Raw genomic sequence first — 18,531 nt, 5'->3', positions numbered from 1 at the left:
GTGGCTCCTACCTGGTTCAGACCGCCCAGACATGGGCTACGTCTGGGCGGCAGCACTCCAGCCGGCCATGGCCGGAGCAAGGCGGCAGCAGCCCTGAAAGGGCTGCTGCTCGCGCAACGTAAGGAAGGGAGGGGGGTACGGGTTTGGGGCTGGGGGTGGGTTCAGGGCCGGGTCTTGGGGTCAGGGTCAGGTCTGGTAGGTCTAGGGTCGGGTCAGGTGGTCCGGGTCTGGGTTAGGTGGGCCGGGCTCGGGTATTTTAATTTTTAATTAATTAAGAGATTAATTGGTTAATTGGGCTCCATTTAATTAATTGGGTTGAATTTAATTATTATTGGGCTTAAATAAATTTAATTAAGTTAGTCCAATAATTTTTATGGGCCTGGGGGCCCATGGAAGTTATTGGGCCAGTCTTTGGGCTTTTGGGCCCATTGGGCCAGATTAAGTTGTTATTGGGCCAAGTATGTGCTAATGGGCTTTAATTGATTTATTGGGCTTAAAAATGTGTTAATGGTCTTAAGAATGTTAATGGGCCAGTCTCAGTGTTAATGGGCCAGAAATTAAGAAAATGGGCTTGAGTGTTAGGGCCAGCAGTCTAGCACAAACCATGAGAAATTGCATGTGTCCTAAATATATATTTAATTATTTTATGCATGAATGTTATTTTAGTATTTATATGTTAGTATAAAAATTAAATTAAATATATATGAAGGACACACATTTTATTTAAGTACATGCATTCATGAAATAATTTTATGGCATGATTTAATGTTTAAGGTTGAGCTAGAAAATAATTTTTATGTTGGAAGTTGAAGTAGTGTGACAATTTAAGGGGGACAAGTCCCCACATATTAAGGACAGTTTACTGTCAATTTAAGGGTAGTTTACTACCAGTAAGAGGTGATTCGTCACCGCCGCGTACGTTGGTTTTAAGAGACTGATCAGTCAAACCTTTTAAGTTTAAGGTTACACTACGGATATGACCATGCGATGTTAGAAAAATGATATGCTCAACAATGTTATGTATGTATTATATGATTATATTAAGTTCAAGTTTAAGTAAGATTTTAAGTCATAATTCATGATTTTTAAGCATGCTCATTCATGTATTCGTTATGTATTAGTATTTCAGTGATTTAAATTATTTTAAATCATTGTTATGTTAGCATGTTGGGCTCTAGGCTCACTACACTTATATGGTGCAGGTGAGTACGTAGAGGAAGATGTAGTTCCTACCGGTGGTGAGGACGTATGAGCGGACATGCAGTGATCCCCATGACCGTCGGCTGAGTCTTTATGAACATTTTAAGAATTTTTAAACTCTGTTTCTTATTTATTTCTTTTATGTCCTTCCAGTGGTGAATTTTAGTACTATTTTTATTAATTAATTTTTTATATTGCATGCAAACTTTTAAGGGGATTGTTTGGCAGTATTTTATTTAAGTTTGACTCGGTTATTTAAGTAACAATGTTGCATTTTATTTATGTTATTTTTAAATCTATTCATTTTATGCATATATGTATGGGCATGTATGTACATCTATTTTACTTAGTATTATTTTTTAAAAAAAAATTCCGCATATATTATTTTAGAATGTTTGGGTCGTTTCATTTCAGTCCGAGCTCGATCCGTCCGTTAGAAATTATTTCTGAAGGCAGATTATCGATCACTGCAGTGAGAGCTCTGTTATATCGTAAGTTTTTCTACGATCAGATACATTCTAGTTTTTGGATGTTGTTAGAATCGTTCTAGATTCGAGTATGTTGTTCTCTACAGAGTTCTGATCGTCTATTATCTGTCGGTTTTGAATTTGAGCGACGTTCGGAATTGTTATGATTTTTGGAAGCCATTTTCGAAAATTGTGATTTGAGATTTGTTGGGATTGCCTTGTTTTGGTTGTCTTAGAATTTTTATGAGGTTATATCGCTATTGAACTGCTGTCTGCATTGTCGGTTTGTTCAGTTATAGCCGTTATGCCGTCGGTTTGAGTTTTGGAGATTTGAACCGTTTTTTAAGTTGTTGAACTTGGCTTGTAAGTCGATCATGGTAATTGATCTTTGATTTGTATCTGAACAGATTCGTTTGGAGTTTGTCAAGCCCGTGTTAGCAGCATTGTTCGTCAAGAGTTGGATGAAGATCGGTAAAGAGATTTCCTTGAACCGTTGTTTGTTGTTTAGGTTGTATAGTTGTTGATACAATCTTTTGTTGTAGCTTGTCCGGAGTTGGATCTACGACATTGAAAGGTAAAAGCAGTCATCGTAGCGGGATAGCATACTCGGGACAGTTGGTTCTCGAGTTTCCCTTAAAATCACATATTGCATCGATACTGGTTCTAGTTTATGGAACCTGTATTTTGTTGATTATTTGAATGAATTATATGGCTAAGTTCCTTTTGTTCCCATATGCATTCATATTGAGCCAGCACTATTGTTTCGATGGGCAGAACAGCCCTTTTGTTAGACGTTTGGGAGCTATATTCGAGTGGCCTAGGACGTAGTCGTTGCGCCTAGTGCTAGAATACTCATTATAGTTGCTCAAAGTCTAGAGGAGTGGGATACGTGGCACCACCTCGATTGGGAGAGTCGGTGAGTCGTCACGTGATCTCATCCTCGGGATCCCAAAAGCACAGCAGCAATCCCTCGTTATCATATTTGATATCCCGATTTAAAGACATGCATTTCATTACATCGTTATTGATTTCGTTGTTGTCTTGAAAGCATGTTTATTGTTGTATTACTTGATATGTTGTTTTTACTGGGATTATCATTCTCACCGATTTATCCGACTGTTGCTTTGTTTTGTATGTGTACTTGGCAACAGGTGGGGCAGGACCAAGTCAGCGAAGGCCTGGTTAGCAACAAGAGGGAGAGCTAGTAGTGAGACTCGATTTAGAAGTCGTGTCAGCATGTCTACCTAGTTGTTTTGGAACATGTTTAGATCTCTAACTTCGTTGTTTATGTTGTATCGATTATGCAAGTCTAATGTTGCATGTTATAGACTGGTGCGTAGTTGATCAACACTAGCATTTCATGTAATAACTGGAGAAGTTATGTTTTTAATGCATGAATTTGAGTTTGATGTATGGAATAACTTTTAGTTGAGTTGTCAAGATTTTTCTGCTCTGTTCTGTTTCTGCTGCAGAGGGTGCGCTCGAGCGGCAGTTTTTGCCCGCCCGAGCGCACCCCCCTTTTTTATTGTCCAGCAGCGCTGGAGTTTAGGACGCGCTCGAGCGGCGGTTTTTGCCCGCCCGACCGCAGCCCCCTTTTAAAAAAAAAAATTTCTTTCTTACTTTGGTCTTGGATCTTGTATGCTTAATTATTTTTTTTTTTAAGCCGAGATTAGTTGTTTAGAACCGAGGTCTCACAAAGTGTTTGTCACACTATCACAAAGCCTACAACCCGTTCTTGAAATTAACGAGTTAGAAACGATAGAATTCTAATCTCAAGAATTCTTACTGTATTAATTCTGTATTCTTCCAAAATCCTCAGGTTCAAGGGTTTACCTTTGTTCTGCTCGAGGTTATCTGACACACTTAGTTCAAATGCATCAAAACATTAGATCTTACCTCGTTTAGTCCCGGCCTATCACATTTTAGGGGATTATAATTCATCCTACTCGAGAATAGATTTCATAGTTATCATTTCAATCTCATGACATCAATAGCCAAGATCATTAACTCTTGATATGGCTCTCCTCTATTTATCTCATACTGAACCCTGCATTAAAATCTCATGCAGACATTAAAACCATCATGATTATTCAATAAGTAATCAAGATATTCATCTTATAATCATGATTCAAGTCATCTCATTTTCAATAATTTTCTGCCCTCATAAGCTTCAGTCTGAGGTGCTTCCTCTTTTCTAGGATTGTTTCTTGTCCTACGAGGAGCCGTTTTCTTATAATACAAGACCAATGCATAAACATTTAATATATCAAAAATATCATTTTCAATATCTCTCATTTTCTGCTCTTTCAATTCAATCATGCTCAATTTCATATCTAGAATCATTCTGATTCGTTCTTGAAATTCTCAAAGGGAATCGTTCTGATTCGTTGTTCAATCATGACATGTTTTACAATTTATTCAAAGAATCAAGTAGTCACATAATCTTAAGCAGTAAAGCATGCTCGCATAGAATTCATGTAGTTATGCAATGAAATCAATCTCATGCAAAAATTAAATCAAGAGGACTCGATCTACCTCATTCTCAATCTTCAATGTACTCAAGGTATCTCAACCTCGCTTTGATACCACCTAATGTGAGACCTCGGGTGCAAATATTTTAAAAAAATTCAATATGACATTTGGCGACGCATGTCTTACATTCGGCGATGCAAAAACGCGTCGCGGTAAGAAATTTTTTTTTTTTTGGTAGGGAGGCACGGGCGCGGCCGCGCCCTAGGGGTGCGCCTCCGTTGCGCAAATAGCGCACCGGATTTGCGGCCACGCCCCTGGGCCGCGCGGCCGCGCTGAGACCTCGAAAGTCTATATTTTTATCTTCTTTTCTTGCTCCAAAGACCCTGAATGGTGACCTCTCAAAGTCTAGATCACAATATACAATAAAGATATGTCTGAAAATCATTCAAACGAGTGTAAAATGCAACAAGTTTGAATACTCCAAAATTCAACATGTTTTCAAAATGTATTTAAAATTATTCGTCTGCTAGACCTGAGCTCTACTTCTACTCTCATTTCAAATCTTTAAGGTTTTCTAAAGCTTGACCCCGAACCACCTGTTGCAATGCACACACACAAGACAAAGCAACAGCCAAAAAACCGGTGAGTATAAAAACTCATTATGAATAACAGAAACAAATGAGCATTTAAACATTGCAATGATATCAATGTAAATCCATAAGTAATCTCAAATGGATAATGCATGGAAGAAATGCATGCTCAAGAATCTGGGGTTATCAATTCTCTGATTCAGTCTGAATCTTGATCTTAGGGATCCCAAGGGAAAAGAAAACACAACGTGTAGTAGCCCGTACCCTAATTGAGTAATCAAAGGATTAATGCTAATTAAATAAATTGGGTATCGGACGGATCGGAAGCTCCGAAGGCACGATCGGAAGCTCCGAACAGGATCGGAAGCTCCGATGAGCGATCGGAGGCACCGATGATATTACGTCATTCATGACGTGTGGTTAGATCGGAAGCTCCGATCAGGACCGGAAGCTCCAATCACCCCTATCCGGATTCAACAAGTGATATTTTGACACGTGGCAGATCAGGATCTTCGGAAGCTCCGATGGCAGGATCGGACGTTTCGATCGAGGTTCGGACGTTCCGATCAAGGATCGGAAGTTCCGATCGTTGTCTATAAATAAAGGGCCGAGGCTTCATTTCCAATTGCCAATTCCGAGTGTTTCCCTCTCCTTTCTAGTCTATTCGAGTTGTTCTAGCCTTCCTAGGCTTGACCCGGCGGTTGGCGTGGCGTTCGGTAGTCGTAGCGGAGTTGTGCCCAAGTTCTGGAGGCATCGACATCAAAAGGCTAACGACGGACGAAGGTATAGCTTTTGCTTCCTATAAATATTTAGGAGTATGCAATATATTAGTTAAGGCTTTTAGAGCACTTTAATGATAGTAGTATCATTTGGCAGTGTAGAGCAGACTATAGGCGTGGACCTAGAGTTGGTAGAGCTTGCATTGTTTTGAGGTACGGAAGTACTGTTCGAGATATCCTGACTGAGTATGCATGTATTATGTGACTGCATGATTTATATGCCATGATATTATGCTGCATTCATTTGCATCTTGCTGTATCTCTTTCGAGATGTCTGTTAGTAGGGTTGTACCCTATCCTGTTAGTGGATGGACTTCCATCGATTTGGGTTCGGCGTATCCACGGTTATCTCGGTATGGGAGCCACCTCCTGAAGCGACGGCACAGCGTGCTACATACCAGGGCCCGGTCTGTCTCTGTTATCTGATCCTTGACCTCGAGTCTATAGGGAGTTCACTTTGCATGCATGTATACTCATACTCTCGTACTGAGCGTTTTATGATCACGTCTCGTACTCTGTGTTTTTGGACACCCTATTCCATGGGGCAGGTTTGCGATTGGACGAGGAGGGTGGATCCAGGAGGGGCTAGTCAGTGGTTGGCCAGCTGGAGCTTCGTCTAGGTTTTATTACTGTTGTTTGGGTTTATACAGCTATTCGATTTGGTTGTATATTATTTGGATAAATTACAGATTCCTTTACTTGGGATTGTATAATATTTATGGTTTCCGTAGTTTTATTCTGATATATGTTTAATTAAGTTAATTGCATGCCTAAGTTCTGTTTAGTAGGTGATCCGGGTAAGGGTCACTACACAACGTCACCACCTACTCTCCCAACCGGGGGCGTTGAGCTTCTCAACCCCGGACTTCGGCAATCCTATATAGAGTATTCTGGTCATGGAAGTTGCTCTACATTCCATGCCACTCAAATATAGATCCAAACGTCCGCTGCAATCTAGGCAAGTATGCCATCAAATCTGAACAAAGTCTGGCTCAATATGAATGAGGTGATGCAATTCAATATATCAAAATTTCTGCTCAATCTGAGCATCTCATCTCATATATCAAATCATTAGCATGAATCATATATCGATAATCATCGAATAAAATCAAATTCATAATTTCATGATATTCAATCAATTCATATAATTCAAATAATATAACAAATAAATGTGTGATTTATTGGGCTCGAGAATCTCAAAATATTCTCGAGGATTCAATCCCAAGCTCTTCATTGTCTATCCATACCTCAATTCCAAGTCCGGAATGCTCAAGTCTTGAAAGCTACATTCATATGAAATTCATATCAATTTCTTGTTCGATCCAAAAATCGCATTTTAAACAATAATCAATCTCAATCTTGACCGAACTCTAAACAACTCAATTTCTTGAGATTCCAATTCAATGAATTCCAATTCAAAATCTGAAATGGACAACATTATTTCTCGATATCATTCCTTGTCATTCTTGCTAAAATAATCATTTAACAATTTCTTCAAAATTCAACCTGACGGCATAACGTCTAAAAATCGAGTATTTCAAAAATTCTCAACATCAATATTATCACAATTTCATCATAATATCATCATCAAAATCATCCTTAAATTTCGAAATTCATCATCCAAAAATTCCAGAAATTCTGAAAATTCTTCAAAAATCAAAAACATGTTCAAACTATGGTATTTTTTCAAACCGTCTTAGATATACCATCTCTATTATCTTAAGAACATATTTATCCAACTAAAATTAGAATCCAAAAACATCTCAAAATTAGAACTTGGTAGAATTTAATCATACTTACGAGAAACGTAGCTCTTGTTGCGAGGATCGCAAAACTGTGCTCGAATTGAAATTCTACCGGTTGTATTTTCTCGGATCGGGGATTGAATAACAAAAATGGAGGTGGAAGTCTCCCTTCTCTCTCGGATGAATGAGGAAGAAGATGATGGAATAATGATTAGGGAGACAACTCTCCCTTAATCAATTATTTCATGGGGTCCCATTCAAATTTTTACATGTTAGTCCCTGAACTTCCCCAAAATTGCAATTCGGTTCCTAATCATCTGAAAACTTTAATTTCAGTCCTCTAATTTATGAAATATAGAACTTAATTCCAATTCTTCATAAATTATTTAATTGGGTATTTTTTCGGGCATTACACTGAGGGTTTCACATCAGTGGGAAGTGAGCATAAGTTATGCAAACTTCAGAGATCGATCTACGGTCTCAAGCAGGCATCTAGGAGTTGGAATCTCATATTTGATAACACTATCAAAGAGTTTGGTTTTGTTAAAAATTCTGAGGAACCATGTGCATACAAGAAAGTCAGTGGGAATGCAGTGACATTCCTAGTACTTTACGTTGATGATATCCTCCTCATTGGGAATGATATAGGATTATTGCAATCAACTAAAGTATGGTTAGCAAGTAAATTTTCCATGAAAGACATGGGTGAAGCATCTTATGTATTGGGAATACAAATCTATAAAGATAGATCAAAAAAGATGCTGGGGTTCACCCAAGTCACGTATATTGATACCATATTTAAAAGATTCTCTATGGAAGAGTCCAAGAGAGGATACTTACCAATGTGTCATGGTGTTACTCTATCTAAATCAATGTGCCCTAAGACTGATGAAGAGATAGAGATGATGACACGTGTTCCCTACGCGTCAGCAATTGGTAGTATCATGTATGGTATGATATCAACACGTCCTGATATAGTATATGCTCTGAGTGTTGCAAGCAGATATCAGGCTAACCCTGGTCCATTGCATTGGAAAGCCGTGAAAGATATTCTTAAGTACTTGAGAAGGACTAAAAATTTGTTCATGGTGTATGGGGGTGGAGAATTAAAATTGGAAGGCTATACTAATTCTAGCTTCCAATGTAACGTGGATGAATCAAAATCGACTTCTGGTTTTGTATTCATGCTTAATGGTGATGCTGTCTCTTGGAAGAGTTCCAAGCAAGACACAGTTGCGGATTCCACCACTGAGGCCGAATACATAGCAGCATCTGTTGCAGCCAAAGAGGCAGTTTGGATGAGAAATTTTGTCCAAGAGTTGGGCATTATTCCAAATGGAGTTGATCCAGTCCCGGTGTACTGTGACAACACTGGTGCCATTGCTCAGACAAAGGAACCAAGGTCTCATCAGCGATCCAAACACATACTGAGGAAATTCCACATCATTCGGGAGATTGTGGGAAGAGGAGACATATCAATCGAGAGAGTTGACTCTACAGATAATGTTGCTGATCCACTAACAAAGCTCTTGCCAGGACCATTGTTTGAGAAGAATCGCGAAACAATGGGATTAAAACTAATGAGTAGTTGGCTTTAGGGCAAGTGGGAGATTGTTAGAGTAGATGCCCTGCAAGCCAAATATTGGTTAGGGATTTTATTGACTCAAGTGTAATAACAATCTTTATTTTAATATAATTAATCTTTTATTTGGCATTTTCTTTATCTGTATAACCATGCAAGCTGCATAGATAAAGACCTTGAATATACTATAGTAAGATATGAGATTGTACATGTGATGGCAATCATGAAACACATATTATTAATTACTGTATATTCTAAATCAAGTTTCTAGTCGATTGAGCCGTCCAAAATAAGGATAAGGATCGCTCGAGCTCGAGAATAGAATCTGTGATGATGTGTACCACGTTTCATTGGTATGAACATAGAGATGTTCAATCATACAGATTGGTGCTCATACGATGAGTTCACTGAACTACCCTCCCTCGGACTTCCCAAGTGGTTATCATTCATCGAGTGGATAAGTCCGTGGTTATGGTTGTACACCATTAGTCCTTACGACACGGGACAACACTGAGGCTCTACATGCTAGGACTTTACTTTGACTCGTTTACCGACTCCATGAGGGTCATCAGGTGGCGAGGTTGGGTACAGTTGCGACACATGTAGGAGCCAGTGCATTGTAGTCGGGGATTCACCGCTCACCTACGGGTGTGAATATCCTATGTGATCAAGTGAGATAATAGTGCATGGAATCTCTGGCCAGAGTGTAAGATGTGTAGTAGAGTAAACTGTTTACCAAGTTACACATGCGATGCCACTATGTATTCTCAAAGACATCACATCGTTATCGAAATTCACATGCAACCCTCGATGAACCAATGGTTGCAGTTTCGATCGGGATATATGAGATGAAGGGACTGTACTGTACGTTAACCATAATCGACTGGTTCTTGCAGGCACTATCAGTGATACCTAGGGAATCATGGGGCGGTGCTACTTAACGCTCTTACCATGATTCGATGGGTTCAATCAGAAATGAGTTCTGACATTTTATGATCAAGGAGTTGATGTATAGAATGAGACTAATAAGGGTAAGCCTGGACCCACAGCTAGTTGTATCCCTGAACCATTGAGGGTTACACAAGTACTGGTTTTCTTGTTCCCGTTGAGATAATAAATTCAAAGAGTTGAATTTATGATAAACAAATTTGACTGGATCGATAGATATGCTTTATAAATGGTTTATAAAGGCTTATAGAAATTTTGAGAGCAAAATTAATTAAAAGGGTTTAATTAATTTATCCGAGTTGGACTCGGATTTAAGGACTCACTCAATATATATATAAATGCGTATATATATATATATATATATATATATATATATATATATGGATATATAATATATATATATATATATTTATGGACGTGGGACCTTATGTTTATAATAATATATTATATTATTATAATTTTTTTTTTAAAAAAAAAAGAAATAAATGAGTTGTCTCCTGACAACTCATTTACTCACCCCAATCAATATTTCAATTGATTGGGGTTGAGGCATATTAAAAAAAGGAGGAGAAATGGTTTCTTCTAAAATAATGCTCTTATGTTCGAAGCTCTTTCCTCTCTGGTTCTGCTCTCTTCGGCCAGTCATCTTTTTTTTCTCTTCGTTAAATTTCTTCTTCTTTTAAGTGCGAATTAGAAGAGGAAAAGGAAATCCGGTCGTGGACCTGATTTGAAGAAAGGAAGGAAAAATTCAGTTGATTGTTCGTAGGGATGTACAACAAAAGCTATTTTCAATTTTTCGAAATAGTTGAAGCCATAGTCAATCTTTTAAGATTGATAGGTATAAATCTTTTAACACCCTATGAATGATTTATTTAAACTATACGAGTGCCCAAGAAAATTTTGAATGTCAAAATTAAATTTTAAACTTCCGCTGCGTCTTGGGCACGATAGAGATCCGAGATCCAACATCAATGCGGCTTGAAAAGCCATTGTTGCTATAAGGATTGCCACCACCATTATCGAGTCTCGTTTTTTGGTTAGCCACTTGACCGGTTGGGTTCGGGTGCCTCTTGATTTGCTGAGAGCCGGTTAGAGGATTTTCTTGATGTTCGAAACTGTGTCGTCTTCATGAGATGTTTCGTCCAATATGTCTTCCACCGTTTGGCCCTGTGAATTCTTTGCATTCAAGTTTATTTTGTTGGTTTCCACCAGGTATTTGATAATCTGCATATATTTTTTTGTTAAGATAATGTAAACAGAGTACACCATGTATGATTTGTCAGCAGAGATTGTTTTATATGTAGGTAAATTTGAATCTAATTCAGTGCTAATTAGGAGATTGCAACTAAAGAAACATATACAAATCCAAAATGTGATTTCAGGACACATTTTTTTTTCCCAAACACAGCAAAAATGATGATTAAGCAATATTTTGACTTACCATATTTATGGATAACACTATTCCAGTAAAGAAGATTAATTGGCAAGCCCGAAGAAATAAATATCCACCTTTAAATACAAATAGAATAACATGATCTAAATTTTCGAAACGGGACGTAAACAAATTAGTATATATATATATATATATGATGATATGATTACCTCAATTTGCTTATCCCTTATAGCTTATATGCATTATGGTGTCCCCATCATTATCCTTGGCATTCACAATTACCTCCTCATTCAAGACAGGCACCAAAGTCTCCAGGCACTCCAATCTATCATATTTAACACATAAATGCAACGCGTTTCCGCCTCCGTCTACCTTCTCTCGAGCAGCAAGCGGGCACACCTGAACCAGCTCTGCCAACACACCGGCATGTCCATTAATCATGGCTGAAAGATGGAGAGGAATCTTGCCTCCAGAATCACGCGACAGGCACACACATCCGGTGTAGCCGATTAGAGCGTTTTCGCTATATCTAATACGCTTTAGCTGATGCTACATGAAGAGGCGACGAGTGCTGGGAATCCAATACTCTCTCTTCAAGTTCCCTTGAACAAATCTCAAGTTCACTTTCATGGTTGCCACATGCAAGGGAGTCTTGTTGCTACATGTATATGAAACTCTTCCGAGAAAAAACGGATCCTTCTCGAGCAGTAGGTTCAAAATCGTTGTATTATCTGTCGATGCAGCTTCATAGTGCTTGTTTTCTGCACCCATTATATATTTAATTTTTCACGTGTAATGAAGGTGTACACAAGAATTCGTGTATTTATTTGTGTTCTTCAGTGGACTTGGGCACTAATTAATTATTACATGGGGAAGACTTCAGCTCGTGCAGTTTCTGGGTTGGTTCGATCAGCTTTTGCAACAAATTCAAGAAATATTATTTTAGAATGTTTTATTTAATCGCTACCATTCCATTCCAAGCGGTGAAGTAATTTTCTCTCCAGTTTCTTACCAAGGCAGTGTTTGCAATAGATTGTGCTTTTGTACAAGTGATTAATTTATATATTATAAAAAAGTTAAGAAAAAACAAAAGTTGGTAGTGTTTGAAAACATATATGAAAATCTAAAAATCAAAGTTGGATACTGTTTGATAAATAAGTTATTAAAGTGATTTTAACAATGACCTTCTTATTAGAATCAGTTTTGAAGAATCATAATCACCACATGACTAGCTTTTGGATTTCAATTAAGTTAAGCATAAGCTAACACATAATCTAGGTTTAAAAAACATACAACAATGATTTTTTAAGCCAAAAACTAACAATCACTTTTTTTTAGTGATTGCAAACACTCACTAAATCAATATACTTATTAATTATTATCTATCTATCCATTTTAATTACCCCTTAAAATCAGTTCTTCGCAAACAATGTTTACGGGATTCAATGTTACATATTGTTTAATCATTGAAATTAAAAATCATTCCTGAACAAATCTAAGACGCTCAAACATTTGTAAATACAAACAAGGGGATAATTGAATATATTGTCCACGTGAAATCATGAGATTGTTGAAAACGCCTGATTGCTATTAACCTTTGTGTTTTGAAATTTTGAGTACAAATTGATGTAGCAAAAAATTGATATTGCCCGATTGGAGAGAATCTGGGTAATTGGTGGGGATCTGGATAGCCGGATTAATACTCGAACTGTTCCAAAGATCGAACTTCGTGGGTTGTCATCTGCATCAAAATCAAAGTGAGTGGCACCGGGGGTTGCCCGGCAAAGACACTCCGACGCTCAAGTCAGTATTTGCCCAATAAAAGTTCTAGAGAACTAGAGCATTTGACTATTGAGTGCGTACCTTAATAATGAGAGGACTTGAGCTATTTATTGATAGTCGGAGAGTTTCATGAGCTTGAGCCTCTTATGGGATTTTAGGAATTTATGGGTCTTGATAAAGCATCCAAATAAATAAATAAATAATATGAAACCCAAATGGATTTAGTCATTGGGCTTGGGCCTGGGATAAAGTCAAATTGGGTCATAACCCATCACAAATACCCCTGAAAAGACGTACGAACAAAGGGTTGTGTGCTTAAAATTTAAAAACATGGGGAGGTATGCGCTCAAGATTTAAAACACGGAGAACTAATAGATCATTTTTTTTCACATGGTGGTTTTTAGCAATCTCGACATTTCACAGGGGTAGTGTATGCAATTATCCCTAAAAACAGGTGATGTGTTTTGTTTATTCGATCGTCTCTAAGTTTGTTTGTATATTTGTTACGTGGGGATCTCGTGAGACGGTCTCACGGGTCAATTTGTGATACGAAACTTATATGTGAATTGATCCATAAATATATTATTTTTAAGAGTAAAATGTATTTTGGTACACGAACTATTGGTAAAATGTCATGTTGGTACACGAACTATTGAAAATGGCTTAATTGGTACATGATCCAATTAAAAGGTCAATTTTACCCTTAATATGAATTAATATTATATTTATTAATTTTAAAATATCATATTTATTTAAAAATTAATTAAGTAAAATTCATTTTGATACACGAACTATATGTAAAATATCAATTTGGTACACGAATTATAAGAGAATGATTTAATTGGTACATGATTTAACTAAAATTTTAATTTATCCTTTAGTAATTGATTTTAATTTTCAATTATTTTTAATAATAAATTCAACTAAGTGTACATTTTATTTTTTAAATTAATTTTTATTTATTGTAAATTAAAATTTATATTAATTTAAAAATAATAAAAAATAAGTATCTTAATATTTTTATAATATATTTATATTTTATTCATTAATAAATTATTTATATTTTTAAAATATTAATAATATAAAATAAAATGGTATTTTTTGCTATCTATGTAAATAAGTATCCATTTAAAAAAATTGATATAAATTATATAATAATAAAAAAAATCACAAACTCAATAAATAAATCATATGCAAGACTAAAATATATTTAATAATGATAAAATATAATTAATAAATATTTATTTATATTTAATTTAACTGCGAGTAAAAAAATATAAAATTACAAATTATTAAATCGAGTAAAAAAAATTTGGGTTATTAGAACTACATAAATTGAGATAATGAGTGATATTTTTTTCTCTGATATTTGTTTTTTCATGATCTAATCTTTAATGTTGAAAATTTTTATACTAAATTTTGAAAAACTAAAATGGTGATTATTCTTGTTTCAATCATTTAAACACAAGATCAACAAATATCGGTGATATATATTTTTATCGTATCAATATATTATAATATTTGTATTATAATTTGACTTAAGAATTGTTTATTATTATATATATAATTAATTTTTAAATAAATACGATATTTTAAAATTAATCAATATAATATTAATTCCTATTAAGAGTAAAATTGAACTTTTAATTGGATCATGTAACAATTAAGCCATTTTTAATAGTTCATGTACCAATATGACATTTTACCAATAGTTCGTGTACCAAAATACATTTTAATCTTTTAAAATTAATAAATATAATATTAATTCCTATTAAGGGTAAAATTGACCTTTTAATTGGATCATGTACCAATTAAGCCATTTTCAATAGTTCGTGTACCAATATGACATTTTACCAATAGTTTGTGTACCAAAATACATTTTACTCTTATTTTTAATGCGAAAAAACTAGCTATGCATGCGTCGAATTGAGACCGTCTCACATGAAACTTAATCACTTATTTATTTTCAGCGATGGAGCCAAGGAGGTCCAGTGGTTGCACCCACACGGCCACACCCTCAACTTTGTTTCACCATTAGAATTTTTTCATCCAAATTTACAATAACAGTTTTTTCTAAATGATTTTCCTACACCGCCCTGCATCCAATAAAAAATAATTTTTGATGTCTTAATTGAATTTTGTTGGCTCCGTCTCTGTTTATTTTAAGTATTATTTATTATAAAATATGCTAAATTAATATCCTTGTGAAAATACCCAAAAAAATACTACATGCAATGAAACAGGCCAAATGAACCATGTTTTCGATTTTTTTAAGTCATCTCCCTGAAATCAATATATATGTATATGTATATATATCTCTCTTCACTATTAATCAATATATGTATGTATATATATATATATATTATAATAGATGAGGATCTCATAACAATCAATTTCGATAATTTAATTGAATATTCTAAAATAGAAGAGGATCTCATAAAAACCAATTTCGATAATTTAAGTGAACATTCTAAGATACCCCTAATTTTATAAATTAAAAATGGGATAATAGTCAAAATAGTCCTGTAAGTTTGCTTGTTTTGTTATTTGGTCTTGTAAGTATTCAATTGTGGATTTTGGTCCTGTAAGTTTAGTTATATTTTGGTTTTTAGTTCTTTTTTATTTAAACAATGTTTTTATAACCGAACCGGTGATCAAATCGATCTAACTTAAAAAAATGATACAACTGGTTGAAATATTAAAAAAATTATAAACTCTAATATTAATAAATAATATTTTTAAGAAAGAAAAAAATTTCAAATAATCATGTATATATAATAAAATATTAAATTAAGGTTTTAAAATAAAAAAACTAATTTTTCAACCAAAAAAAAAACCAAAAAACCAATTTTCCGTTCTTGATCAGTTTTGTCAGTTCAACCGTTAAAACGATTTTTGAGAGTATTTTGGATCAAATCAGTGACCGATTTCGGGTCGAATCGGTTGAACCGGTCTGTACAGTTCGGTTTTAAAAACATAGCATTTAATTTTTGATGCCACAACAAACACATCATTATTTCTTGATGCCACTTATGCATTTTTAGCTGTCACATCATCATTTTCTGATGCTACGTCAACACTCTATGAAAAAAGGGCAAAAAATCAATTATAACTTAATTTATATGACCAAAAACCTAAAATTAAATACTTACAGGACCAAAACACAAAATGAACAAATTTACTGAACAATTTTAACTATATTCTCATTAAAATTTTGAAAAACTTGTTACAAAAGGGTAAAACACTAGTGTCTCGTTTCCATTATTGCACTTTCTCAAACTCCCTCTCACTTTTGGTTTTACTTTCTCTCTTACCTACTTCATTTAATACATCCAAAAAATACAAACTGATGGTATAAATAAAAGTCGTCTCCCTCTAATTTAAATTATTTAAAGTTCGCCAAAATATTTGCACGAGTTTCTTTTGTTGTGCAAGGAAGATATTACTTGGTTTGACGCCGTGCTTTGTTTTGGGTCATTCTCTATACTTGTTAAGAAAGAAACCAACAACCAAAAGGATTTGGAAACTCACGTACTGATTTATTTTAATTAAAATGGTAAATAAATTTGGGGGGGGGGGGGGGGGGGGGTTATTTTATTTTTTTATGATTGAGTCCCAACAGGATATCTCGTCTCAAATATAGAACTTTGATATCAAATAAACTACAAGCTTCAACTAATTATATTATATTTTATTTGTGTTTCTTATATCTTGTTCTTCGGTAAATTTATTTACTTCCTGATTGATAAACAAGTAAATAGATTCTAGTGTACTCCTTATTCAATTTGAATAATTATTTGAACATTATTTTTTGTTATTTTCATATTTTTTTATTAGGATTGAAATAATTTTAAGATGTAGATAAATATATGATTGGACTTGAAAAATGGATAAAATTGAATAAATATTTAGAAGGAAAAAATATTTTAGGAAAGTAAAAATAAACTTTCATTAATAAAATTGTATAATGATGATATAAATTATAATTATATTTCTAGATAAAAATTCATCAAACTAAATAGAAATTAATTAATATAGGAGTCTTTACTAATTTACACTCTAAGATTTATTTGATACTAGCAACGGTGCACATGCATTTGCGTGTGAAAAATAATAACTATAATGTATATGAATTTTGATGTTTAATAGGTTAGGTTAATTAGAAAAAAAGAAAGAGAACTGGAATTGACAAAAAGTGTTATTGGAGATGTGAGGATATTGAGTAAGAAACATGGAGAAAACAAAAAATTGAAAAGAATGATATTTTGGGTATATTAAAAAATAGACCATAACATCAAGTTAATTATTCTAATATGCCTACACATAATAAATATTGAAAGATGAATTAAAGGGGCAGCGCCCCTAAATATCTTAATCCGGATGCAAAAATTGGCTGGCACGTCCTATATATATATATATATATATATATATATATATATATATATATATATATATAAAATAAGAAATGACCTTGATGAACTTAGTGATTGTTAATTTGGATAATATGTCAAAAGTATATTATAACTAACTTGTTAGCAAAGAGAAAAAGTCATAATTAGTACTGTGAAGTGTGATCGTTAGGTACAAATTAATATATATATATATATATTAAATATATATAATAAGTGCTTAGGTTATGGAAACAAGTAATTACTAATTAGCAAGTAGTGTCGTCCATTAACTCCATCGTGTCCCATGAATAATTATATCTCTAATAATGAGTTTGAGGTTACACAAGAAATTGAAATAATTGTTGCAAGTGTCTTTAACTTTAATAATTTTGGCCTGACTCGAAAATTTATGGAACCCCACTTTTCTATTCTTCTTTATATTTTAGTGAGATTAAAAATCAAAATTTTTACAAATATAGAATTGTACCATTAAATTTATTACATATCAGTGAAATTAAAAGAACAGTACCAAAAAAATCTAATTATGTGGGGTTGCACCAAATTCATGGGCTCTCGCTCTCGCGATGAACCAAATCTATAAATAACCAAAACAGAGATTGTTACTTTAAAAAAAAAAAAAAAAAAACCGAGATTGTGTTGAGTTATTTATGTTAATTTTTAGCAATTATTTAATTTAGAGGGTGTTTGGCAGAGCTTAAAAGCTCTTTCAAACAGTTTATAAGCTGTTTTAAAGCTTTTAAGCTCTCAAATTTTGTTTGGCAAAATTTTTTAAAAACAGCTTATAAGCTGTCAAAATAAGTTGTTTGACAGCTTATAAGCTGTTTTTAAAAAAATAAGTGGGGAGGTATTTTTTTTCAAAAAGATCTTATTTTAATATTCTCTCTCTAAAATATCCTTAAATATATTCATAAATCTCCATCATATCCTTCACCCATTAAATATTAAATATTATTTTAAAAAAATTTACAAATCACATAAATTTTTCTAAAGTAAAATATTAAAACGATTTTATCTTTTAATACTAAAACTATTTTCGTATATGCATAACTCGAAATATTATTTTCATATAATTATACCATTTTTGGTACTTTTGACAATAAAAAGATCTTATAATACCAAATATATCAACATCTTTAAGTTGTTTAAAATAAGTTTACCCAA

General features: G+C 34.0%; 1 protein-coding gene across 1 annotated transcript; it reads right to left on the bottom strand.

Moving 5' to 3' along the window:
- Window positions 1-10,517: 10,517 nt before the first annotated feature.
- LOC140872494 (uncharacterized) lies at window positions 10,518-13,859 on the bottom strand. Its single transcript, XM_073275341.1, has 2 exons — window positions 11,397-13,859; window positions 10,518-10,861 (listed from the first exon to the last, which is right to left on the bottom strand). The coding sequence occupies exons 1-2, from the start codon at window positions 11,615-11,617 to the stop codon at window positions 10,633-10,635; spliced, it is 450 nt and encodes a 149-aa protein (XP_073131442.1). The 5' UTR covers window positions 11,618-13,859; the 3' UTR covers window positions 10,518-10,632.
- Between the last annotated feature and the right edge of the window lie 4,672 nt (window positions 13,860-18,531).

This window comes from Henckelia pumila, chromosome 1, assembly GCF_033568475.1.
Source record: "Henckelia pumila isolate YLH828 chromosome 1, ASM3356847v2, whole genome shotgun sequence".
In the NCBI taxonomy this organism is placed as follows: Eukaryota; Viridiplantae; Streptophyta; class Magnoliopsida; order Lamiales; family Gesneriaceae; genus Henckelia; species Henckelia pumila.
Note: the sequence above shows the minus strand (reverse complement) of the source record. Positions and strands in the feature narration are given on the sequence as shown.

Bases quoted from the DNA above. Each gene is read 5' to 3' on its own strand.
- LOC140872494 (XM_073275341.1), bottom strand. From the start codon at position 11,617: ATGATTAATGGACATGCCGGTGTGTTGGCAGAGCTGGTTCAGGTGTGC. The intron at 10,862-11,396 runs AGCAAATTGAGG...ACCGGCTCTCAG, and splicing joins CATATAAGCTATAAGGGATA to CAAATCAAGAGGCACCCGAA.